General features: G+C 30.1%; 3 protein-coding genes across 6 annotated transcripts; 1 reads left to right on the top strand and 2 right to left on the bottom strand.

Annotated features, from left to right (window-relative positions):
• Positions 1 to 8393: 8393 nt before the first annotated feature.
• Positions 8394 to 8768, bottom strand: LOC107885063 (tRNA (cytosine(34)-C(5))-methyltransferase-like). Its single transcript, XM_016808431.2, has 2 exons — positions 8663 to 8768; positions 8394 to 8587 (listed from the first exon to the last, which is right to left on the bottom strand). Exons 1-2 carry the CDS (start codon positions 8730 to 8732, stop codon positions 8409 to 8411), a joined length of 249 nt encoding a protein of 82 aa, XP_016663920.1. The 5' UTR covers positions 8733 to 8768; the 3' UTR covers positions 8394 to 8408.
• A 1540-nt stretch (positions 8769 to 10308) lies between these two features.
• LOC100164896 (protein enabled) lies at positions 10309 to 18538 on the top strand. Of its 4 annotated transcripts, none has more exons than XM_008189842.3 (9): positions 10309 to 10782; positions 15441 to 15606; positions 16109 to 16264; positions 16360 to 16475; positions 16545 to 16642; positions 16764 to 17041; positions 17113 to 17304; positions 17531 to 17786; positions 17972 to 18538. In XM_008189842.3, the coding sequence occupies exons 1-9, from the start codon at positions 10778 to 10780 to the stop codon at positions 17998 to 18000; spliced, it is 1296 nt and encodes a 431-aa protein (XP_008188064.1). In that variant the 5' UTR covers positions 10309 to 10777; the 3' UTR covers positions 18001 to 18538. The 4 variants fall into 4 exon arrangements, with proteins under 4 accessions (XP_008188064.1, XP_016663930.1, XP_016663928.1 ...); XM_016808441.2 differs by lacking the exon at positions 10309 to 10782 and adding an exon at positions 10941 to 11438 and having other exon boundaries at positions 16581 to 16642; XM_016808439.2 differs by lacking the exon at positions 10309 to 10782 and adding an exon at positions 10953 to 11438.
• Positions 18539 to 19647: 1109 nt separating this feature from the next.
• LOC100166907 (T-complex protein 1 subunit gamma) lies at positions 19648 to 24140 on the bottom strand. Its single transcript, XM_001943556.5, has 2 exons — positions 23896 to 24140; positions 19648 to 22393 (listed from the first exon to the last, which is right to left on the bottom strand). Exons 1-2 carry the CDS (start codon positions 23984 to 23986, stop codon positions 20829 to 20831), a joined length of 1656 nt encoding a protein of 551 aa, XP_001943591.1. The 5' UTR covers positions 23987 to 24140; the 3' UTR covers positions 19648 to 20828.
• Positions 24141 to 25921: the final 1781 nt, after the last annotated feature.

Here is a 25921-nt window from a genome sequence, read left to right as displayed (position 1 = left end):
TCTATGATAGTAACCACGGTTTTTTGTTGATGTATAACGCGTTATAAGTACTAATAGATATTATGATATGATTAATTTGGAATTTATTATAGGTACCTATTATAGGTCAATTTTTTTTTAATACCATAGATAAATATATATATATATATAATACATAGACTGATATACCGTCTCCGCTCAGAATCGTTTTTCTTACACAATGATATTATATCATTGAATTCAAATTTAATACCATCCATTATATACAGTGACCCACTTGTAACCTACTGTACAGCAGAGCGAAATCCACTTACCCACCTTTTTTTTTAGTTTTTTTTTCTATAAATATCAATAAAATTGTATTTGTTGGTTAAAAAACTTGAAAATTCAATAGAAGGCTCCTAGTATATTGTTTCGAAGGCAGATGAAAAAAATTAAAAATCCATAATTTTTTTTTATAAGCATCTTAAGTTTAAATATTGACAATATACGTAAAAATGACGAAAATTTGGAAATTATTTTGAGTTATTATATATTCATGAAAAATTTTCTTTTAAAATCCAAGATTTGAAAATGTATTACAAGATTCTTCATAAGTTTGTCTATCTTTATCAAAAAAAAAAATGTCTTCAAGCAAATCAAATTAAATTTTTATGAGCGTTTGAAATTCATATTTTTACAACATTTGATATTAGCTCGATTTCTCATGTAACGATTTTCTTATTTTGCTGTAATTGAAAAACGAAGGACTGTAGATACATGCAAATTTAACTGAATGTTTTGATCAGCATTTTCCATATACGATAAAATTTTGAAAATAATTTGACTCTTTTTGATGTGTTTACGGACATTGTCAGTTTTAAATTTTTTAGTTTTTTAGATTCTGATTGGAACGATGAATGTATTGATTTTACAATGTGTGTTTTTTTAAAATTTTTTTTTGTGTCTGTGTACACGATAAGTAGTCGAAATAATGCTTCGATTTTCAACTTCAGTATCTTGTTCGATTGGAAAGTGAATATCGCTGGTGCATTGGGGAGGTCAAAATTTAAATTTCCCAGTAGTTTTCAAAAGCACCGTGAAAAACAAAAGAAAAATTAAGGAAAAACGGGAATTTTTACGCAAAATCGATTTTAATGAAATTTTCAATGGTTGTTTATATTTCCATTTTCTATACACGATAACATTTTCAAAATATTTTGATTTATTTTGAACTGTTTAGAGAGATTTTCATTTTCCATTTTTTTTTAGTTTTTTTTCTAAAAATATCAATAAAATTTTATTTGCTTATTAAAAATACTTGAAAATGTAATACAAGGCTCCTACTATATTGTTACAATGAGATTTAAAAAATATTAAAAATCCTTGATCACAGTTTTTTTTTTATTAGCATTTAAAGTTCAAAAATTGACACAATATGTAAAAATCACGAAAATTAGCAAATTATTTTGAGTTAATAATTCGTAAAAATTTTTCTTTTTAGAACTAAGATTTTAAAATGTAATACAAGATTCCTTATAGGATAATCTACCTTTATCAAAAAAAAATGTCTAAGAAAATTAAATTTTTATGAGCGTTTAAAAACGGGAATTTTTACGCAAAATCGATTTTAATGAAATTTTCAATGGTTGTTTATATTTCCATTTTCTATACACGATAACATTTTCAAATAATTTGATTTATTTTGAGCTGTTTACGGACATTTTCAGTTTTCAATTTTTTTAGTTTTTTTTCTATAAATATCAATAAAGTCTTATCTGTTGGGCCAAAAAGTGTAATTTTAAAATATTTATTTTTAGTAATATAATATATATTAATTATTAATTGAGTATTTCGGGCAAATGTGGTTTAATAATTATAATTATTATAGTATGTATAATACTGCAATGCTTAGATAAAATGTGAGTACATATTATAAATGAGTCAAAAACGATGCATAAAAGATAACTGATAAATTTCAATGAATCATTTATAGTTTTGAAGACATGATATAGAGATATGGTTATTAGTTATTATAATGAATATAAATTATAACATATAGTACCTAATACGATATTGTTGGAGATAATATAAATATCGGAATAAAATGAAACATTAAAGCAGAAAATTAGTTCATTAATTAAACAATTAAAATAATAAAAAGTGGGGCAATCAATAATAATGTAATTTATAGATGGACGTATAATCATGCGATAACAAAATGTATGCTAAATGCTAATATATAGTTTCCTTCTAAATGCTAGATGTAAATATAAAATAACACGTTTGAAAAAAAATTAAAGTCAAATAATCAAAAATAATAATATGTTAATTGATAAATAAATATTAATATATAATTACTATAGTTAAATTAAATCCAGAATCCAGTTATCATTATTCATTATATTTCCAATTAAATATCCTCAATATCGTTCATCCATAAAATTGTAATATAATATTAATTATTTATAAGTTTGAATCGCTGTTTTCTTAAGCTGTAGGTCATAGTGTCTACCAAATTGTTGTATACCTAGTTGTGTAATATGTTCTACATTTAGTTATATATGATTATTTATATAATATATATATTTATGTTTAGACTTTTAGAGCCCACAGTTGTGAGGAGAGACTGTTGGAAACTTAGAAATAATTAATGTTTCATTAACTAAGCTTGCAATTAGGGGATCAGAATTCAGAGCAGGGTGTGTATTCACACCTTTTTTTCGTAAGATTTGGTCTACCGAAAATAAAATTAAAGAGCTGATATGTGTTTTAATTCTGATTTTGATACGAATTGTGATCAATATAACATAGGTACTACCTATAGGCTATGGAATAAGTTTCCAATCATTATATTTTATATAAAGATTATTTATCAGCATTAAGATTGTTAGTTAAGCTTTTGAAATGTAAAACAAAAAATATACCTAATAAGTACCTAGTGAAATTAATAAATTAACATTTATTCGGACTGTATCAAAAAAAAAAAAAATTGCCACAAAAACTGTGATGACTATATATATTTATGAAAAAAACATTGTGAAGGAATGTAATACATGATAAGAATGTATGTTTTATAGAAAAAACATAATATTTAATTTAAGAATAATTTAGATTTCTCTTTTGCAAGACACAATTAATATTTTTAACCCTAACTACCAATTTTTTTTTTGGTAGCTTGTCCGAAGTCCTGAAAAGGTGGTGAAGGGATAGGTATAATAATATATTAATTGTGTCTGCAACTTGCATTGCAAGCCACAAGGTTGACCTAACTTGATATCCGCAATTAGTATTTTGATAACGAAACCCGTGTTCGCAATCGTTATATTATTATAATATTGACCTCAACAATTCGTCCGCAACTATAGAAATAGTATGCAGCCTACTAAACAATAAAGTATTGGTATAAATGGTACAATGTATGCAATATACAGTATACTGTATACTACAGGTATATAACACAAAACTACTTTAATCTATATTGTATATGACGTATATAGACTATAAGTTATAACTATATAGGTAATAGGTCTAACCGTCTGGGTAATAATTTAAAAATGGCTCACAAATATGCTGACACCAACAACTGAATAATTGAAATTACGTGTCTGTAATCTGTATGGCTATTAGGTGTATGAGTGAGATGGCCATAGGCGGAAATAGCCTTTGAGATTTGGGGGGAGCTGAAGTGCTTGAGCCTTACTAATTACTATAATAATATTGAATAAGCTTAAAATAATGTGGGAAATGTTTAAGTGATTATTGCATTTTAGGAGATTAAGCCCCAAATAAGCACCTTCTATTTGCGCCTATGGTGATGAGTCTATGGTGGCTAATATTTTTGCTATAATCTAACAGATTATGTTCAATATTTCATATTTACATGAGTGCATCTTTAGAATTAGATAGGTACCTCATTAAACATAGTTGGGATAAATGTGAAGTACCAATTATTTATACTGTAGACTTAAGGCTAGATAATAACCAATAGGTTAATAAACTGTTAATAGATTATAATCGTCCGTCTAGGTCTAGACGGATTTAAGATTATAATATTATATTTCTTGCGTTAGTGCTAAAATGTTTTATTATTTTTGTCAAACCGAAAACGTTGTAGGGCTATATATTGTTGAAACGGTTTTTTCCATACTATCGGTCATTCGGACATCCGAGTGACGAATGTTATTTTGTTTTTTATAATTCCGTTACTTTTTGTAAATAAAAAACAGTAAGCGTAATTATTCTGGCATGGGTTATTGTCACAGAGCTACACACAGAGGGGGGCCGTCATCGTAATATTTTTTGCGCACATAAGTAGTACGCGTTGTACTGCGAGGCACTACAAGCATTGATTTTATGTTATAAAATCAATGGTACAAGGTACCTACAACGAGTAGCGAGTATGTATGTCAGAGTAGAGTATGGATAAAATACAGATCTCCCATCAGCTCTTCCGCTGTCGTCGGTTTGAAATGGAAATAGAAAAAGACGGTTACCCGTACTAGGTACAATAAATCGGATCAGATAGAACTTCCCCCCCGGACGTGACCTCACAAATACCCATCAGAATATTTTCTGTGTAAGTCATTTCCACCCACGATACATTTTTTAATGTAGAAATATACCACCTATATTTTTAAAAAATGAACTTATTTAAATAATACAATAAAAGTAAATAATAAAAATGTCTATTAAAATAATATTAATAAACAATAAGTTATGCTATAAAATATTTGTATGCCGGAATATCCAGCCATTTTTAGATTCTGAGTGGAACCATAAATGTATTTATTTTACAATGATGTTTGTTTTTTATTTTTTTTTATTTTTTTTTGTGTCTGCATCACCTTTTAGGACAGTAAAAGTGATTGGATTTTCTTTAACAGTACCTTTTCTGATAGGAAAGTGAACCTAGTTGGTACTTTGAGGGGTCGAAAGTATTTCGTAAAGTATTATTTTCCAATAGTTTTCAAAAGCGCCGTAAAAACAAAAGAAAAATTAAGGAAAAACGGAAATATTTACGCAAAATCTGTTTTCGAGAAAATTGATTTTGGTTTTTGGTGTAACTTTAAAACGAATGACTGTAGATATATGAAATTTTTACTGGTTGTTTATAATTCCATTTTCTATACATGATAAAATTTTCAAAATATTTTGATTTGTTTTGACCTGTTTACGGACAATTTCGGTTTCCAATTTAATTAGTTTTTTTTCTATGAATGTCAATAAAACTTTATTTGTTGAGTAAAAATACTTGAAAATTTAATACAAGGCTCCTACTATATTGTTACAATGAGATTTGAAAAATATTAAAAATCCTTAGTCACAGTTTTTTTTTATTAGCATTTAAAGTTCAAAAATTGACAAAATATGTAAAAATCACGAAAATTAGCAAATTATTTTGAGTTAATAATTCGTAAAAATTTTTCTTTTTAGAACTAAGATTTTAAAATATAATACAAGATTCCTTATTGGTTAATCTAACTTTATCAAAAAAAAAATGTCTTTAAGAAACTCAAATTAAATTTTTATGAGCGTTTGAAATTCATATTTTTACAACATTTGATATTCACTCGATTTCTTACGTAACGATTTTCTTATTTTATTGTAATTAAAAAACGAATGACTGTAGATAGGTACTTGAAAATTTCACTGAATGTTTATATTAGAATTTTCTATACACGATAACAATTTTAAAATAACTTGACTCTTTTTGAGCTGCTTACGGACATTGTCATTTTTCAATTTTATTAATTTTTTTTTCTATAAATATCAATAAAATTGTATTTGTTTAGTAAAAATGCGTGAAAATTTAATGCAAGGCTCCTGATATATTGTTAAAATAGCAATTGTAAAATATTAAAAATACATAGGCACACATTTTTTTTATAAGCATTTGAAGTTGAAATTTTGACAAAATGTATCAAATTTAAAATTGAAAAATTATTTTGTAGCCAGAAATTTATAAAATGTTCAACTTTAATATCTAAGGATTGAAAATTTAAAACAAGATTTCACGTAAATATTTAATTCTGTTACCAAAAATTCTAAGAAATACATAAGCACAGTTTATTTTGTTAGTCATTTTAAGTTCAAATTTGGACGAAATTACATATTAAAAACCTAGGATAACTCTTTTAGTTATTTTGTTTGATTGTATAATATTACTTGTGGGTACTTGAAACTTCTAAAGTATACTATTATATATCTATGATAGTACCACGGTTTGTTGTTGATGTATAACGCGTTACCTAATGGATATTGTGATATGATTAATTTGGAATTTATGGTATATAAATTATAGGTCAATTTTTTTTTAATACTATAGATAAGTATACCTATAATAGGTATGTCTAATACCTAGACTGACAAACCGTCTCCGCTCAGAATCGTTTTTCTTATACAGTGATATTATATCATTGAATTCAAATTTAATCCTATCCATTTTACAGTGACCCACTTGTAACCTACTGTACAACAGAGTGACATCCACTTACCCACCTTTTTTTTTATTATTAATCATTAATTAGAAAATCTTTTAGTTCGTTTTTATATTTTTTTAAATTTGTTCTAATTTGTTTTAAATATTATTATAATTAATTATTTTTTAAAATTATTGTTTTGAATAGACAATGACCAAAAATATACATTGGAAATACTTGTTTTAAAAAGCGGGTAAGTGGGTGTCGTTTTGCTTTAGTAGTTTAGCCTGTAGGTTACAAGTGCAGGATCACTGTAATAGATGGTGTTAATTTTGAATTCAATATATAGGATGTATCTTATGTCATTGTACTCGGGGTTTTTTAACGATTATGGATCGATGAAATAGAATTTCGTTAAAATGAAAAAAGACTTGTTTCTTTCTTTTTATCGGGCAATTTTTTTATAATAATTTCAAAATTTTTGAACACGTAGGTGTACCAATAGCAAAATCAACTTTATTTTTTCAAACGGTAACTACTATATTTTTTATAATGGATTCCGGTAAATCTTTTTTTTCTGAAAATTTTGATAGTCAAATCATCAATTTTGGCTCGCTAGTTTATTAACTATGGTCCTCCAAAGTTTAGTAAAATATGCATTAATGCTTTTAATTGAAATAATTGATATAGGTTTAATTTACAAGAGCTAAATCATTTTTTCTTATAACTACATTTGTATACACTTAAGTAGTTTAATTGGTAATCTAATTACACTATCAAAAAAAACATAAACAAAATTTTTGGCAAATTTTTTGACATTATTTTTATTTTAACAAACAATCATCAAAATTAGTATTATTATTTAATTTGTTTTTATAGGTAATCGTAATAAATTACTTCACAGTAACTTCTCTTACAATATCATAAATTTGGGTTCTTTATTACTTATTAGGTGGTTAAAGTGATAATGGCAAATTTATAAATAGTATTCAATTGTTGACATTAATGTCTTAGTCCTTAGATGACATGTATGGTGGTTAGAAAAAATTGTGTAAGGAAAAAAAGTGCAATGTTTTGTGGTGCTCTTCTCGCAGTAGGATAAACTTGAAATTTGAACCATACAGGTTTCCCTATATTGGTAGGTATCGCATGCAAACTGCAAAGAATGAATTTAGGAGTTGAAATTCATATAACCCTTCACAGTGGCGTACGCAGGATTTTTCAAATGGGGGCGGGGGGGGGGGGGCTTGAAAATTAGTTACAATTTTATTTTTATTTTACAAGTGGGTCACTGTAATGGATGGTGTTAAATTTGAATTCAATGATATAATATCATTGTATAAAAAAAACTATTCCTAGTTAAAACGGTCAGTCAGCCTATGATATTACTAGGTAAGTATATTTGATGATATTATTGTGAATTAAGTAATTTATATATTTACCTATTTACGTGAACTTTGTTTTAAATTTCCAATTCTTAGCTATAAAAGTTGAACATTTTATAAATTTCTAATTACAAAATAATTATTAATATTAAAATTTGTTAAATGTTGTCAAAATTCGAACTTTAAATGCTTAAAAAAAAATTGTGACTATGGACTTTTAATTTTTTTCATCTGCCTTTGAAACAATATACTAGGAGCCTTCTATTAAATTTTCAAGTTTTTTAACCAACAAATGCAATTTTAATGATATTTATAGAAAAAAAAACTAAAAAAAATGGTAACTGAAAATGTCCGTAAACAGCTAAAAATAAGTCAAAATATTTGGAAAATGTTATTGTGTATAATGCTTAAATAAACATTCCGTCAAAAATGCATGTACCTACAATCATTTGTTTTAGAGTTGCACCAAAAACCAAAATCGATTTTCTCGAAAACAGATTTTGCGTAAAAATTCCCGTTTTTCCTTAATTTTTCTTTTGTATTTCACGTCGCTTTTGAAAACTACTGGGAAATTTTTACTTAATTTTTTACTAGACCCACGAAGTACCAACTAGGTTAAATTTTATGTCATTCACAAAGTGTTTTAAGATAATATTAAGTAATAAGTATTACCAAATTCTGAGACATCAACTCCAAGTAATCTCAAATAGTGTAATCTACATTCACCATTTACATAATCTTTGAGAATTGAAAATCCTTTCCAACCAACTAGCTCAATTGGAAAATCTTTGTCCACCATGTTCAGAATACAACTACCAACACCTATTTAAAATAGTGTTATCATTAAATAAAGTAAAATACAACTAACAATAGAATAATCGTAAAATAATTTATTACCAAAATTGGCTAGTATATCTTTTGTGGCCTGGTCTAAAGATGTAACTGGAATTGTTGGATTTTTCAGCATAGTTATCAACTCAGTACCTACGTGTTGATTGTAATCGCCTTTTTTGTCCAATAAAGGATTATATTCCAGCCAAACCCTTAAAAATTATGGTATTTATAACCTATCCAGGGGGATTTTGACCCCTCAAAGTACCAACTAGTTTCACTCTCCTATCACAAAAGATACTGTTGAAGAAAATCAAAGCATTTTTACTGTCCTAAAAAGTGATGACAGACACAAAAATAAAAAAAATAATTAAAAAAATTAAAAAAAAACACACATCATTGTAAAATCAATACATTCATCGCTCCGCTCAGAATCTAGAACTTATAATAATCGAAAATGCAGAATATGCCTATGAATAGCTCAACATGAGTAAAAATATTTTGGAAGTTATATTTTGTATAGTAAAACCCAATATAAACACTCAGTGAAAATGGCATGTTTATCTACGGTAATTTTTTTTAGTTACGCTAAAAACCTTTTTTTTTTTTTGAACATAATATAACAAAACATAATATTTACAATCTGTATTTACATGTTATACAATAAGTAAATGTGATGGGGATTGATTTACAGGAGGGGGAAGTTGCCCATTGGCGACACCCCGTGGGTAACGCTAAGAACCTAAATAGATTTCCAATTCACATTTTTCCTTAATTTTTATTTTGTTTTTCCTGGTGCTTTTATAAACTACTTGGAATTTTTTACTTCTGGAATGCACCAACTAGATTCACTTTGCCAGCGGAAAAGCTTTTAAGTTGAGAATCGAAACATTATTTCGAATTTCAACTTCTTATCGACTGTACAGACAAAATTAAAAAAAAAAACACCCAATTGTAAAATCAATATATTCATCGCTCTGCTCAGAATCTATGGGCCCGTTTTACAATCATAGTTTAAACCTCGGTTACGCTTGAACCACTGATTTTACCGGCCGAATTCGGTGGTTTAACCGGAGTTCAACTGTTGTAATCCGGGCCCTAAAAGAAACATTCGCGTTTATGTTCGCATTAAAAAATGTATCAGTTGAAAATGTTCTACTACACGTCTACTGTCTACACCGAAAATCACAGTCAGAAGGGAATTAAATTGTCCATTTACTCAATAATTAATGAATGTACATTGTATAATGTACTCCAACAGTCCGCCATATACGTGTTGGCGGTGAGGTGCGTTACCGTAGCGCCCGTAAGATGAAATTGGTTTTTGGGGGGTTCGAGGGTTGTACAAAATTGTACAAAATACTGATTGATTACAATTTATGATTTCTGAAGTACGGGTGCTGGGGTAACGCACCTCTGGTGGTGCGCAGCGTTGCGGTGTGGACCGCTATTGCCGAACACGTCGTCGTCGACCGTCGGCCTGTGTTTTTATTATTATTATTGTTGTTGGTATTTTTTTTCGTCCGCTCTCGGCCGCCCACCCCACCGCCGGACGGCAGCACCCACCGCCACACGGCGCACCGCGGACACCTCTCCACACTACCGACCCACCGACTGCCGTTCGTGCGCGCGCCGTACGTGTACCTACACCACAGCACGGTTGGCACGGTAGCGTCGGCGGTGGTAGTACCCAATCCATTCGGCGCACACACACGCGCAAGCAGACGACGGTCGACGACAGTGTCAGTAACAAAACGCATTCATCGCGAACGGGTGGCGTTGAGCACGTCCCGAGCGTTTGTGTGTGCGTGTGTGCGTCGCTCGTCTATATATATATATATTGTAATAACACTAGGTAAATTCACGCCGTGTGTATCGTGTGTGATGAACATCAGCAGTTGTGTTCGTAGCTCATCGGCAGACGAACCACCGACGTACGGCCGTCAGTCCGGTTAAGTGTACTGCGTGTGCGCCCCGTTTTTTGCGTCGCCGCCGGCCGTTGCACTCGTTCACGAGTCACGACACAAGACGACGACGTCGGTGATGCCGAGTGGCTGCCCGTCCACCGCCGCTGACGACGACTGTCTCTTCTACTCCTGAACCACGGCCACGGCCACGACCGCGACCACGACGGCGGCGGAATCTTTGGACGCGACCACCACTGCCGCCGCCTTATCAATCATGAGGTGAGTCTCGTTTTGTTTGTATTGCTATTGTTATGGGTAGATACCTACCTACCGATACTTGGGTGGTATTGTGTTAAGATGTTAATGTTATTACAGTACGACGTCGGTCGCGTAGTCATCCTACCCGCCCCGTTTTCTCCGACCGGCGTGTACCGCGTTCGGTAGGCTGCAGGTACCACCTACCTCTATGCGTTACTTTAATCGCGGAATGTTTTCCTCTTGATTACATGTTTTTTCCCGCCCCGCGCGTATCCGAACAACATCTCGCGCTGCCACCACGACTGGCGGCTGGCTCACACACCCCTCCCACCCCCGCGGGTGGATATCAGTGCCGTATTGTTCGGGTACGATGACGACGTGTTCGTACAATCTCTGGGTAGAGTCTCGGCTCCGGTGCGATTACCCTTTTTTCGTACGGCGCTTCGTCGTCCATTCCTAACCTGTCGCCGCGACCACCCGGAATCACAGACGTGTTATTAATTCGATTTCGAGACGTGTTCGTGTTCGGCCGATATCCAGCCGCCCCGTGAAAACTGTCCGCAGTCGACCAGGTCCTGTCCCCCAAGTATTCGTAGGTGTGTTACGACAGTTGCGACGGTTGTCAAACATCCCGACATCATGATGTCTGTCGCGTCTCCGACTTCGACCGATATTCGGTAAGCGTCGTTTTCCTTCTTGTGGTTTTATTTTCGAAAAACCAGTATTAGGTAACCCGGTAAGCGGACCTAGGTATCTACGGACTTTTACTCGGTGTTTCACTCCCCTGACCACCCCCCCGCCCTTGTAAAACGGGAACCTATTAGTACTCTGCCCAAAAAAGCACGTCCCTTTTATCTTATCTATACTACTACACAGAATGTCAGATATCTTAATGCGAAAATAATGTTATTTTTTTTCAAATCATTAAATGCATTCATTCTCTTCTTTACTTTTTTCTGTGATTATTTTTAACGAAATAATAGGCAATTACGTAGATAGCCTCTAATGACCGTCTGTGTCATTATAGTGTTAGGCGTTCGCGGAATACCATGACAGTTTTACCAGTTCCAAACCGATTAATGAAATTACAAATTTATCTATGAGTCATTTCGAAAACTTCGAATTCCAATTAGCTGACATATGCCCAAAGCATTTGTTATCTTGGTGATTAACTAATATAATAATTATGACTAATGACAGTAATTCAGTATAATATTATATTTAATTATTTCATGTTTTAATATCAAGTAATTTACGAATTTTAATTATTGATTGTAAAATGCGATATTATCTTTTATTTTTAAATACTTGATGTGATTGTACCCACCAGTTAACCAGTTGTGCCCGTAGTAAAATTATTAAACATTACCTATTTATTACACAAATTTACTTCCAAGAATATTTTATGCTCATTGGGTACATAATATATTTCACCTATAAAACATTTACGAAGTATTGTCTTATGTGTCATTTGTTTTTTGTTTATTGTTATTTATGTAGGCTATTTAATTGAACCTAAAACATATAACTGTAAACATTTAAGGCAAACCCAACAATTAAAACAGGAAGTTGATAATAGAATTCACAAATAAAAATAAAAAGTCACATAAAAATATTGCCACCCAATATAATTTTTTATGTTTATTATCTATTTATCTTTATAAAAAGTTGCCACCCACATATTATAATAATTATTAGATAATATTTCATTCAAATATATTTTATGAATGTTTAGATTTTATACTATGAACATTAAATAATTTCCAGAATAACTTAATTATTTCTGTTTATGCCCATTATAAGCTACCTAACATAATATTTTGAATTAAATAATTTTATCAAAATAATTAGAGTAAAAAAATGTAATTTATTTAGGTTTTTGATTCAAACTTTATTGTTTTTAAAATATTGTTCAATTATTATGAGAAATATTTTTGTTTTTTTATTAGGTACATATCACATAATATCATAACTATATACAACACTATCTCTTAATATTATTGTCCCACAAAATATGTTTATAATATATTAACACATTTTCCACTTTGTTTATATTATTTTTTTATTTTTGTTATCATATTTATTACTCTTATATTCTTATACATCTCTATCATAATTATCTTGTAATCATAGTTTTTTTTTGCAAATCTAAATGCTTAGGTAGTAAAAAATATATTAAATTGTAACTTGGAAGGTCTAAGGTACATCTAACTTGGCTATTTATATTGGTGGGTACATATATGTTTTTTTTAATCTTTATTGTTATATGTGAAAGGTTTTGTATTACATGATTAAATTCAAGTATATATCTCATTATTCAAATTTAATAAAAAATAATTTTAAAATATTAATACATGTAGCAAAATCTTGTTAAGTAAAAATTTGAAATTGTTTGATTATCATCTAATGGTTAGTCCACTTTATATTAAAATAAACTAATCAAGTTGTTTCTTGTGTGTTATATATTTAAAAGAAAAAAGAAATGGGTACTTTTCTGTTATCACGACTACCAACCATATTAGGTACATTTTAGACCCGGTTGCATCACTCGCTCGGACCACCTAAATCAAAAGCATTTCTCGATTTGGTATATTGTAAAACCACCTTGAGTAGGTCTCAGAGTAACCCAACTTAATCTAACCTTCCCTCAAGAATTACCCAAAGTGGTTGTACATATCAAGTTGAGGGATATATTCAACTTAAATTGTCCAAGCGAATGCAGCAAATGAATGACCACATTGAGTCTTTACAACTGCAATATTTTTTATTTATATTGATTCATAATATTGTAAAAGTTTATAAGATCGACTTATAAAGTTATGCTATGTAAATTATACTACAACAGTGGTTGAAGTGGAGGGAGTGGGATAGGGTGGGATGACACCCCTCCACTTTTATAATTTCCATTTTCCATCCCTCTTATTATTTTTTTGAATATAATGCATCTCCCTTATATTAAATGTTATAAAAATACTATCAATGTACCTATAGTGTTGTTTTTCATAAAATCGTTAGGTATTTCTACGATGGGTTTTTTAATTAGTTTAACAATAATACAATGAATAATGTTTCTTATTAATATTATTAATAAGTATTATCAGGGCCGGAATAGATAAAATCAGTCCACTGATTTTATCAGCCCCCTTACAAACTGGCGGCCCTTAGGTACGTTCTTATTCCATGCCTAGTTTTTTTTTATATAGTCTCCATTTCTTCAACTTTTAATTCTTGACATATTTTCAGTCAGCTGCCTCTCATGACTTGAACGACCTAAAATTGTCGCGGCCCATCGAGTTTTACTCAGTAACTCACCGGGCCACTCCTGCCCTGAGTATTATTACTTTTTTGATATGAAACAAGTAGTTACCAGGTACCTACATATTTGTTTGCTCGTTTAAATTGAGTTCTAATGTGACAACTAGATCTAAAAAATTTAAACATAATTTCTTACAATTTTAAGTTTATAAGATAATATTATATTAGTTTAGATCTAGGGATATTAGGAGTTTGCATATTTTAAATAATCATTCAAAACATTAGCACCGTTGACATGAAAAAAACCTCTTATGTGCCAAATTTATGATTTTGTTGTTTTGCTGTCCCTGGATTAAAAAAAAAAATGGCTATTTATGGATAAAATCTGTGCTATTTCCATCATAGGAAAATCCTCCTATGTGTTACCAACTAACGTTTATGAAATAACTTCTATGTGATTTTTTTATTTAAATGTTTTTTTTCATCTCATGAAAAACCGAGTGAAAAACCGTGTTTTTGGTACACATGGACAGTTTTATTGTGTCAAAAACGATAGATAAATAATATATAAATTTATTTTATATAATAATACGAGTATAGGAGTTCGAATTCAAGGTAATATTTTTACTTTGCTTTATGTAGCTCTATTTTCATAAAAGTGTATATTTTGTTATATTTTTATTTAAAGTGCATTTTTCTCATATTAGGTACCTATACAATATTGAATATGAATTTTCAAGAAATTGGAAAAAAAATCATGTAAAATGATTAATTTATTATAAATTTGATAATTTATCACAAAATGTATGGTATTAATAATTATCACTCATTTAGATTCAAAAATATTCTAAATATTTTAGTCACACAATGTATTGCTTACTATTGAGCAACAGTTTAATAGGTAAATTATAAACATAATATGCATTTATAGTTGAAATTTTTTTTCATTTAAAAGCAAACTTCAAGAAATTAGAAATATTAAGAAAAAATGATAAATACACATTAATTTTAATTTTTTTGTTTTTAATGACAAAATAAAATATTTATTAGAGCATTATCTATTTAAGCATTTTTGCTTATTAATTGAGTATGCATGGTAAATATTTAGGGCATACGCATAATCCATAAATGCATTTTTTAAGGTCCTTAGTCATATATAATATTATTTTAGAGTTCAGAGATAAACATTTTTTGATACATTTTACAATAGTTAACAAATATAATAAAAAAATGTAGGTACTATAAATAAAATTGTATCATAAAAATAGGTATAGGTAAAGAGTTTAAATTCCTCCTCCTCCCCCCCCCCCCCTTAAATCCCTATCCTGTCACCTTTTTGAGCCACTTTGACTACTGATAATCAATATAGGTAAACATTTGCACAGACTATCTATAAATTATTTTTTTTTTATTAATTATTTTAGTGAAACAAGTATTACATCAGCCAGAGCATCTGTGATGATTTATGATGATAACAGCAAAAAATGGGTTCCAAGTGGAACATCGTCAGGCCTTAGTAAAGTACACATTTTTAAACATGTGATCAATAATACATTCCGTGTAGTTGGAAGAAAACTACAAGACCATGAGGTATTTTTTTTTTAATTAAAAATGTTATGCTAAATATTTAAAATACAAAAGTTAATTTTTCTTTGGTATAATTTGTTAACACCATAGGCGCAAATAGAATGGAGGCTACTTAAAAGTTGAATAGCCCTGCCAAAAAAAAAAACCAAAGATTTTTACACATTAAAAACTTTTTAAGGGGTTTTGTGATACCTCCAAAGCGCCATCTGAGCTTTAGCTCCCCCTCCCAAATCTCAAACACTAATTGCGCCTATGGCTAATACTCATTTTAGATTTTGTTTTCCTATAAATACATTTTTGATATTTTTTCCTTATATTACAAACTTTTATCAAAATTACTTATTAGAAAATAGAAGTCCTCTTTTACTATGCCTCAAATTAAATTTCCCAAAAATATGTTTGCTCCTTCATTATAAGTTATAACCAATATACCTATGTTCAATGTTCATACTCCATGCACACTTCTTTTTAATACTATATGTTTGTGTTAAAATGTTTTATACAGGTTGTTATCAACTGTGTCATTTTAAAGACTCTAAAATATAATCAAGCAACAACAACATTCCACCAATGGAGGGATAATAAACATGTATATGGTTTGAATTTTAGTAGCAAAGAAGATGCTGATTCTTTTGCACGAGCTATGGTGTATGCTCTTGAGGTATTTAACATTAAGTTATTGTAATTTACCTACAACTGTGTTTATTTATTGGATAAAAGTTAAATTAAGGTTTACTGAGCATTTTTTAAATTTAGGTTCTAGATTCTGTATCGAGAAATAATATTAATAATCCTCATAACCATATACCACCTCCAGCACCTCCTATATATCAACAAGCAAATGGACAGTATGATGAGGATATGGGATACAGGTATTATTATCATAAATGTATTTTATACATCCAATAAATTATTGTTATCTAATTGCTTATTTAACTCAGAGATTGGTGTACAAATAATGTACCTAATCATTTCAGAAGCATGACGAAAGATGATGCTGCAATTATCCAAGAGAGGAGAATGTCTCAGCAAAATCAAAGTAAGATGAAATTATGAATTTAATATTTTTTTTGATAATAGTATTGTCAATTATATTTATAATCAAATACTTTAGGTATTATTATTATTTATGGAAAAAAAATAATTTTGTATAATTTTAGTCGTTAGTGCAACTAACGGTTTACCGACCATTCCACCTGCACCTCCTCAGTTGCCTTCTTCAGGTCACCATCGCACATCGTCGGCTCCGCCAGCACCAGTTCCTCCTCCTCCTCCACCAGGCATGTCTAGCCCATTGCCTCCTCAACCACCTCCAATGCCTGGCAGTCTACCAAGACCTAGTAGTAATGGAGAAGCTGATCACACCGAATCAGTTGCTGACCAGACATCGTCTTTAGCAATACAGTTACAGGCAGCTCGTTTAAAACGTACCAATAAAGTATGTTATTATAATTATAAAACCCGGTCTAAGATTTAATTGTATGTCCTTTAATTTTATCAACACTAAAGCAGCATCCAGCTGAAAATAGTGGTTCGTCTACGAGTAGTGCCAGCAGTGGTGGAAGTGGAAATTACGGGACCCTTGGTAGAAATGCTAATGGTGGTCAAACTGGTATGGCATCAATGATGGATGAAATGGCACGTACATTAGCAAGACGTCGAGCTGCTGTTGAAAAGAAAGAACCAATTGATTGTCCTCAAGTAAGTATAGGGTTTGGTACTTTCCTTTATAACATTTTAAATAATATTATTTAACATGGGTCTATATTTTTAAAAGCACGACTAATTAACTACCCAAAATGATGTAGTGTGTCAAAATACGATGTCCCGTTAAAATACATCAATGCTCAATTAATTTTATTATATATTGTGCATAAATATTAAAAATCTTTTTCTGTACCATAATTATTTTTATTTTTCCCTAAAGGATGAAAGTGTATCACCTGGCGACAAAAAAAATTGGAATCGTAATGATAGTCAAAAAAGCTCATTAAATGGTTGTGAAAGTCCTAAACTTGGCCGAAAACAGTTGTCTGCCACTTCCACTGAAGACTTGATAGCATCTAAGTCATTTGGAGACAATTGTATATCAAATATATCATTAGAGTTACAGACATTAAGACAAGATATACTACGTGAAATACGCAAAGAATTGAACCTAATGAAGTTGGATATCATTGAAAGTACATACATTTTTATTTATTTATTATTTTTTTGCTCATTATATTTCAGGATTTAAATCCAGTGCTGTTATTCTAAGAATTGAATGACACTGTTTTCATGAATCCTAATGAAATATTTTTACCCGAGTGGACACTCGGAACGATTGTGATAATTTTTCTAATTTTATGATTTTAATCATTTTCAGGCGTAAAATCAGAAATTAGCAAAAGATAAGTGAACAGAAATCTATCAAACAAGTATCAAATTACTTATATTCATTTACAATTTTATATTGATTCGATGCTTGTTCTTTTTTCTATTAAGTGGACATTTTCGAACTGAATCTCATTTTATTACTGTTATATGATTTAGGTACACTCATAGATAATATTATTGTAAACCTATTTATGACTTAACTCATTTATAGCTACTTAATTTAAACTATTTCTTACATAATCAAGTTATTATGTAGCGCATATTTTTTATATCAAAATTGTTTTTTTTTTATGTGAGTGTAATCACCTTATGATTTAAGTGTGAACAATTTGTATTATATTATTTATGAAAAAATAAAAAGCATGGTAAACGCTTCATTTTATGTATTTAACTACTTATGTATTAACTTTTTTTATGATAATAATAATTATCAATTATTACTTTTGACAATGATAAAATTATTTATTTTAAGTGCCGGCATCATAATGTATGCACATATTGAATATGCTCAAGATAATGTATCTTAAATAAATACACAATTAATAAGTATCATAAATAAACCGTGTCATATCTGCATCAAGGAAAATCCCTAAAAATATTTATATAGGTACTTTTTGGATATCCTTACTATGCAGTGGACTATCGTCGGTTGTCACAATTTGGTTACTACCAGTGAATACTGTATTTTATCATAAAGTAATATCACAGAATTTAATCTACTCTCTGGTAATATAAAAATGTATTTATCAAAATATATAAAAATGATACAAAAGTTGCTAAATATGATTCTAGCGCTTTATTATATCATATACATGATAATAAATATAATAAAATTTCAAATTGGCACACATGGTTAAACAGTGTACAATTAACGATTGGTAAAATATAAAACAGTACACACAATGAAAAATAGAAATGAAACTTCTATAAAGTAATAAATCTTAGAAATGTAGAAACTTAATAACACTGGCGAATACTCTGCAGTCTATACTATACTTTGTTCAAGTTAAGAAATGTAGTCGGCGGCCGACTTGTGAGCAGAGGCGTGTCAATGCTTCAAGGAAGGTGTACAAATAGTTGACACGGCTTGGGGAACAAACAGGTGTTGCCTGGCTCCTGCTCAACGAAAACTGTTTACCGCCAACCACATTTCTTCACTTGAACAGAGAAGAGAATATTTCAATAAAATGGATCAATATGAGTTTGACAGTACATATTAAACTCCAAATAACTTTTAAGATGTAGACGTTTCCCCTTTGTTATTGCCATTCAGCAAATCACTCACCAGTTTGAGGATCAATAAAATTGTATGTAATTGTTTGCGGTTAGATGATTAAAACCAGCATTTTCTAATTTTCTAAATCTGTTTTATAACCATGTCAACAATCTGAATTCGGTATCGGAATATATAGTTGAACCATGATTTATATTGTTTGAGACTTAAAGTGTACACGCAGTCCGCAGTTCTATCTTTAATATCCTTTACTTTCTCTGCAAATGCCTTCAAAAGTAATAATAAATTGTACCCAAATAATTGGACAGTAGCAATAACTGAATTGTGATACTGTAAAATCATAGGTAACCAAAAAGTATATTTTTTTAATAATATGCTTACTTGATTTTTCATTTTGGCAACTGCAATATTTATGTCCTATGAAATCATTGACTGATTGAAAGACTAAAGTATCTTGGTTAACAACGATGTACAAAGGGGAGGGGGTGTTGGAGATTGTCTTATGCGAACATGTTACCTGCAATCGTATGTGTTGTTAATGCCTTCAGCCATTGACCTAGCTCAGTGGTCCCCAACTTAGGGTCCGCGAAACATTGAATGGTGGTCTGTGAGACGTTATAATAAACTATATACTAATTTGATGTAAATTTTTTTATAGTATTAATTTACGGTAAATTGTCGATGGTTTTAAACTTTTCTTAATATTGATCAATTATAAATATTATTATGAGCTATAAGAAATTTCATTGTTTTTTCTTTATTCATAAAATCTAAATTCTAAAATTTGCGAAATAAAGTGATTTGTGTTTATGCGAGGTTTATGAGAAAAATAAGGTCAAAAATTGAAGTGGTCTGCGACACATTAAAAGTTCTCTTAGTGGCCCATAGTGTCAAAAAGGTTGGGAACCACTGACCTAGCTTGACCTAGGGTTAAAACTTGTATTGAAAATTAAAAGCTGTATTGATTTAAAAGTTGTGTTCCCAATTGTATTATTAAGGTTTTTCATCATATTATAGTTAAAATCATCAATTAATAAATTATTTTGTAAATAATTATCATCATAATAATAAAAAATCAAAATGTTATTCACAAATTTTAAAATTTTAAGTAATAAAAATATATTTTTTTAATAAATTTCAATAATTTAAAACAGTAAGGAATTTTTTTAAACAATTATCAAAGTTAATTTGATTTGATAGAAATGATTTTATGTCAGCGCACCATTTTTTTCTTTCTATTCAACGCGCAACATAGACAAAACACATTTACGCAGAATCATTATGTGTATGTTTTTGAGTAATCTAAGAGTAAAATCACCCATTAAAAAACGACAGAGAATAATATTTTTGAGGGCATGACATATCAATTTATCTGAATATTGTCTCAAAACAATTGTTAAGTGAAAGCTTAAATCTATGTAGCGCGTGGGTCTGAGATAAAACAAATATTGCACTGACATCTTCTTAATATTAATGTTGTTTAGGCACAAAAAATAATTTAAATAACAAGATCAAGCATTAGACAAAGTTTTTAGTATAAATGAGCAAAAACAAGTTTTAGAAAGTGTAGAAATGTTTTTAAAATTAATTAAGTGATCAATAGAAACATGAACTATTCCTTCATAGATTCTTCAGTTGGCTGTGCAGATGGTTTTGGCTGTCCATCATCTCCACCAATCTTCTTAGTTCCCGATACAATATCATCAATTCGCACCAATAATATGGCAGTCTCAATTGCAGTTTTATATACTTGAGATTTAACCACGATTGGTTCCCATACCTTTAGATCCTTCATGTTGGACATTTCTCCAGTTTCACCATTAATACCCCAATACTCATTGCCTCTGATTGCATGTTTGGCTCTTAATGATGTCATTGTCCTTATAGTGCTAACTCCACAATTTTGCAAAAGAGTACGTGGTATCACTTCTAATGCTTGTGCAACAGCTTTATATGGCCACTGGACAACACCTGCTATATTTGAGCTTTTTTTCACCAATGCCTGCGATATAGCCATTTCAATGGAACCACCACCTGTAACCAATCTTGGGTTTAACATAATGTTTTTAGCCACATGTAAAGCGTCTTGTAAATTCCTCTCAACCTCATTCAATATATCTTTGCTCGGTCCCCTAAGTAATATTGTACAGGCTTTTGGGTTGATGCATTCAGTAATAAATGTAAAATATTCGTCACCAATTTTTTTAATTTCAAAACGACCAGCTCCAGTACCAACATGGATTTCACGAAGTTCATCTGTTCGTGTCACTATTGTAGCATTACAAGCTCTTGCAATACGATTGTTATCAGATTTTCTTAAACGTCTAAGCACGGATATATTTGCTTTCATTAAGTAATGTTGTGCCAAATCAGATACTCCTTTTTCAGTACATACTAAATCTGGTTTCAATGCAATAATATCATTGCACATTTGTTCTATAAACTCTTCTTCAATCTGTAATAGCCTAGTGAAATCAGTTTCTTTAACAATTTCTACATCTGTTTGACTTTCACCTTTTTTGAACTCTAAGGAACAATCTAAAAGAATAATTCTAGGGTTTTTGATTAATCTTCTCATTTTAGGATGTGTGATATCTTTATTTAACATAATGCCATTTAATAATTCAGAATCTTCAATTGCACCGCCCGGCACTTTCTCTACCTTGGCATACCTTTTTATATCAATTTCAGTGCGGCCTTCCTCTTTAATTTTCACTGTTTTGACAGCATTTAAAGCAATACCGCATGCTAAGTCTGACCAGGTCCCAATAAATTTAGTACCTATACATGATTGAATTACTTCCACCAGTTTATTTTCATCATCCATAGGTAAAGGGATACTAAATTCTTTATCTAAAATATTTAACATGTCTTCAAGAACTTGGCGGTATGCCTTAATGATTACAGTTGGATGAATTTTTTGTTCCAAAAATTGTTCAGCAACACCCAAAATTTCCCCTGCAAGTACTACTACTGAAGTAGTACCATCACCGACTTCTTCGTCCTGTGTACGAGCAATCTCAATAAATGACTTGGCTGCTGGATGCTGGACAGTGATTTCTCTTAGAATTGCATTTCCATCATTTGTCATTACAATTCCACCCATTGGATCCATTAACATTTTAAGCATAGCTCTGGGTCCGATACAGGTCCGCACCACATCTGCAATTGCTTTACCTAAAAGTATACATAAATAAATATTATCCAAAAATATGTTCAAAGAAATAAAGCTAAAATGTAATTTAATTATTATTTTCTTGTATTTTGTAAAACTATGTTTAGTACAAATGTAATTTTTAAAAAGGTGGATAAGTGGGTACTGTTATCCTGTATAGTAGTTGTCGAGTATGTCATTGTAATGGATGTGTTAGATTTGAATTCAATGATAAATCATTGCATACAAAAAATAATTCTGAATGGAAACGGTGTGTCAGCTTAGCATACATGAATAATGTACAAATAATCAAATTTTATAACTAAAAACCGCTGATTAACAAATATCATAAAAAATTTAAAATCAAATGGTCATAAAAAATGATATATGCTGTCCGGTGAACTTTTTTTTTCTATCCCAAATGTTAATGACAGAAAAAAAAATACACATCATTGTAATTATAATACATTCATTCGCTAAGAATCTAAAATCTGTTAAGATTCTTAAAACATTTCTAATAATAAAAAATCTAAAACATTTAATTACTAATAAATAATAATTACTTTAAATTTAAATCTTATATATTTTATACTAACATTTCTTAGGTACACATTGAAAAGATTTACATTTTTATATATTTTTTTGTTAACAATTTAAATTCAGATGTATTTAACCCGTGTTGGTATCGCTATGTACCTAATGTTCCACCATTGGTGTTGAGTGAGATTTAACCTTGCCTTATTATTTTTTCATTGTTATTAACTACTCGTAAACCTATATTATTGACACCCATACCAAAATATTTATTTTTTAACATCTTACAAGAGAAAACTACACATTTTTCAAAGTAATACACTAATATGATACAAATTAAAAATCACATCATAAAAATGTTTTCTTCTAAAATACAAATAAAATATTATTTTCTTTGGTTTTTCATTTTTTCCCTGTTTTACTTGAACTTTAATTATTAGGTGCCTATTACAAAATCATTCATCTTGGTTTGACCAGTCTTCAATTTTTTGCTCATTGCTACACAATATGCAAATATATGAAGTGACGCACATCTTAAGAATACTAATGACTTTGGAACTTAGATATATTAGATAAGAAATAATTATAAAATTCTTTTATTTACAAAATTATATTTGGGAACTTGTATAAGTCAATTGATTTATTACTTTACGGGAATCATATAATATTTAAGCCAATGAATCTCATAAATCAATATAGGTAATAACAGTTGAGTGTCGCTCACTATGATATAAATGGCAGTTAATACTTAATACAATATTTACCTATTACATTTAAAATTATCAAAAAAAAACTAATATTGTTAGGAAATAGTTGTTATATTAATTATTAATTTAAATATAAGTAAACATACATTATACATACTTCTACAGAATTATTATGAATATTAGATATTTAAATACCTATTAATTTTATTATTAAATTTAAACGCTAAAAACCGTTGATAAAATAATGTAATATGTAAAAGACCAGGCATAAAACTCATTTTTACCTGCAGCTATATTTTCTTTTTGAACTTTGTGTCCAAATCTTCTTTTGGTGTTGGTGTTCAACACTAAAACTGGAGCACCGTTCTGTGACATCGTAAAATCGTAAGATAAAAAAATAACAATTATTGCAAAAGTTAATTTTGAAAGTGTAAAATATTTAATATTATATTGAACACGAGGCGAAGTTTAGAAGCCGGCAGCCGACAGCGACGGTACACGCTACACAGCACACACAATCGTAATGATATTTGATAAGTGATCGCTGGATGCTGATAAGCTTGTATCAAATAAATATGATGACGTGATTGGTTGGTTGTGGTCAGTATAATCGAATTATACGATAGTAATGTGGGGGGCACGGACTAAGATATACTATATATCTTATACTGTACATATACTGTATATCTTAGTCCGTGGTGGGGGGTTTGTCATCATTTTGTCGAACACAACAAGACGCAAATAAAACGGAAAAAATAATAAGGGAAAAAAGAACAAAAGAAAAAAAAGAAGAATTTTTAAAATTCAGTTTATAGGTCTACGCTAATATTCATTGATATTATAATTTGTTTAGAAATGTAATCAATTCGTCAACTTGAGCTACGGTTTCCCTGCAGCGTCAAACAATGGAACAGCACGGCCGCGTCGGACGCGGACCTACGTCCAGACGCTGCAGCTGGGAAAACGTACCTTCACCGTCTCATCAACTTATCACACTCTCCCCTAATTATTACACTAATGTTCAGTCAGTATCGTTACACGTTAAGTCCAGATGTGCAAAGTTTGCTTTGAACATAGGCCTCATACTGGGGGTAACACGATTGTGCACTTTTTACCTTTTTACATATGAAAAAACACGATTGTAAATCTTTTACCTTTAATAATTGAGCAAATGCATTGCGCCAAACAAATATTTTGTATTGTTGGAATTAAAGGAATTAACTATAATTGTACTATAATCAGCGGCGTCCCCAAGTGGTGGGGAGGCTAACGGGCTGAAGCCCCCCCCCCCCATTGCCGTATTAATATTACCTACTTAAAAAAAAATAGGTACTTATCAAATTTCAACTGTCAAGTATTCAACTAAAGTAAGCAAAACGTAAATACGTATACGTCTTACCAGAATGAATTCATTTTTGAAAAAATATTGTACTTGCATACCAATTTTCGTAAAATGATCTGTAATTTTTCGGTAAAAGTATGAACTACTTGTATGAAAGACTTTGTATTAAATTATCTAGTCCTGGCGCAGCAGGATTGATGCAAAATTTTTTTTCGGGAGGGGGGCTGATCAACATTCAACTTTTACACTTTTACACATTAAATACGTATTAGCACAAATAGATGGCTGAAAAGTGTTAATACTTATAGTACATTTTTAAATATTTCAAATACAATTTAAGACTTTTTGAGTGACTATCATAGACCATTAAAATAATTTTTACATTTTTTTTACATTTCGGGGGGGGGGGGCTGCAGCCCCCTCAGCCCCTCTCCTGGCTACAATATACATGCCTATAAGCCTTATACAAATTTAATATTTTAAAAGTTTTGAACTACAAATTAACTGTGGTTTTGAAAAAATTTGAACTTTGAATGCTTATAAAATATTACCATGATGCCTACCTATGTATCGTTAATATTTTACTATTTTAGCTATAATAAAAACTTACGTATTACATTTTTAAGCTTTTTGACCGAATAAATAATATTTTATTGACATTCATAGAAAAAAAAAAGTCAATTAATCAAATACAATCAAAGTAAGGACAGTATAACCAAACTGGTTACCAAACAATTTTAATAAATTTTCATTTTTTTTTCTCCAATTTTCTCCAAGAAAGCACTGAGCATTTTCAATTTCGACTTCCTAAAAGTACCAACTAGATCCAATTTGCTTCCAAAAACATACATCGGACATCGAAGTTTATGATCAGAGCATTTTTTCTACCAGAAAAGTTAGGAAGTTCCAAACATTTTATAATACCTACCTCAAATAAACGTCTGAAATTATTAGACTGGACAAAATAA

This window comes from Acyrthosiphon pisum, chromosome X (genome assembly GCF_005508785.2).
Source record: "Acyrthosiphon pisum isolate AL4f chromosome X, pea_aphid_22Mar2018_4r6ur, whole genome shotgun sequence".
Classification (NCBI taxonomy): domain Eukaryota; kingdom Metazoa; phylum Arthropoda; class Insecta; order Hemiptera; family Aphididae; genus Acyrthosiphon; species Acyrthosiphon pisum.
The sequence above is the reverse complement of the archived record's forward strand: the minus strand, read 5'-3'. Positions and strand labels throughout refer to the sequence as shown.

What these genes read in the sequence shown, in the direction of transcription:
- LOC100164896 (XM_016808439.2), top strand. Translation starts at nt 11,401, where the DNA reads ATGATGTCTGTCGCGTCTCCGACTTCGACCGATATTCG. An exon ending in AATGTCTCAGCAAAATCAAA is followed by an intron (nt 16,643 to 16,763) that starts GTAAGATGAAAT and finishes GTATAATTTTAG; the next exon opens with TCGTTAGTGCAACTAACGGT. An exon ending in AACCAATTGATTGTCCTCAA is followed by an intron (nt 17,305 to 17,530) that starts GTAAGTATAGGG and finishes TTTTCCCTAAAG; the next exon opens with GATGAAAGTGTATCACCTGG.
- LOC100166907 (XM_001943556.5), bottom strand. Translation starts at nt 23,986, where the DNA reads ATGTCACAGAACGGTGCTCCAGTTTTAGTGTTGAACACCAACACCAAA. An exon ending in AAAAGAAAATATAGCTGCAG is followed by an intron (nt 22,394 to 23,895) that starts GTAAAAATGAGT and finishes GTATACTTTTAG; the next exon opens with GTAAAGCAATTGCAGATGTG.
- LOC107885063 (XM_016808431.2), bottom strand. Translation starts at nt 8,732, where the DNA reads ATGCTGAAAAATCCAACAATTCCAGTTACATCTTTAGACCAGGCCACA. An exon ending in AGATATACTAGCCAATTTTG is followed by an intron (nt 8,588 to 8,662) that starts GTAATAAATTAT and finishes TATTTTAAATAG; the next exon opens with GTGTTGGTAGTTGTATTCTG.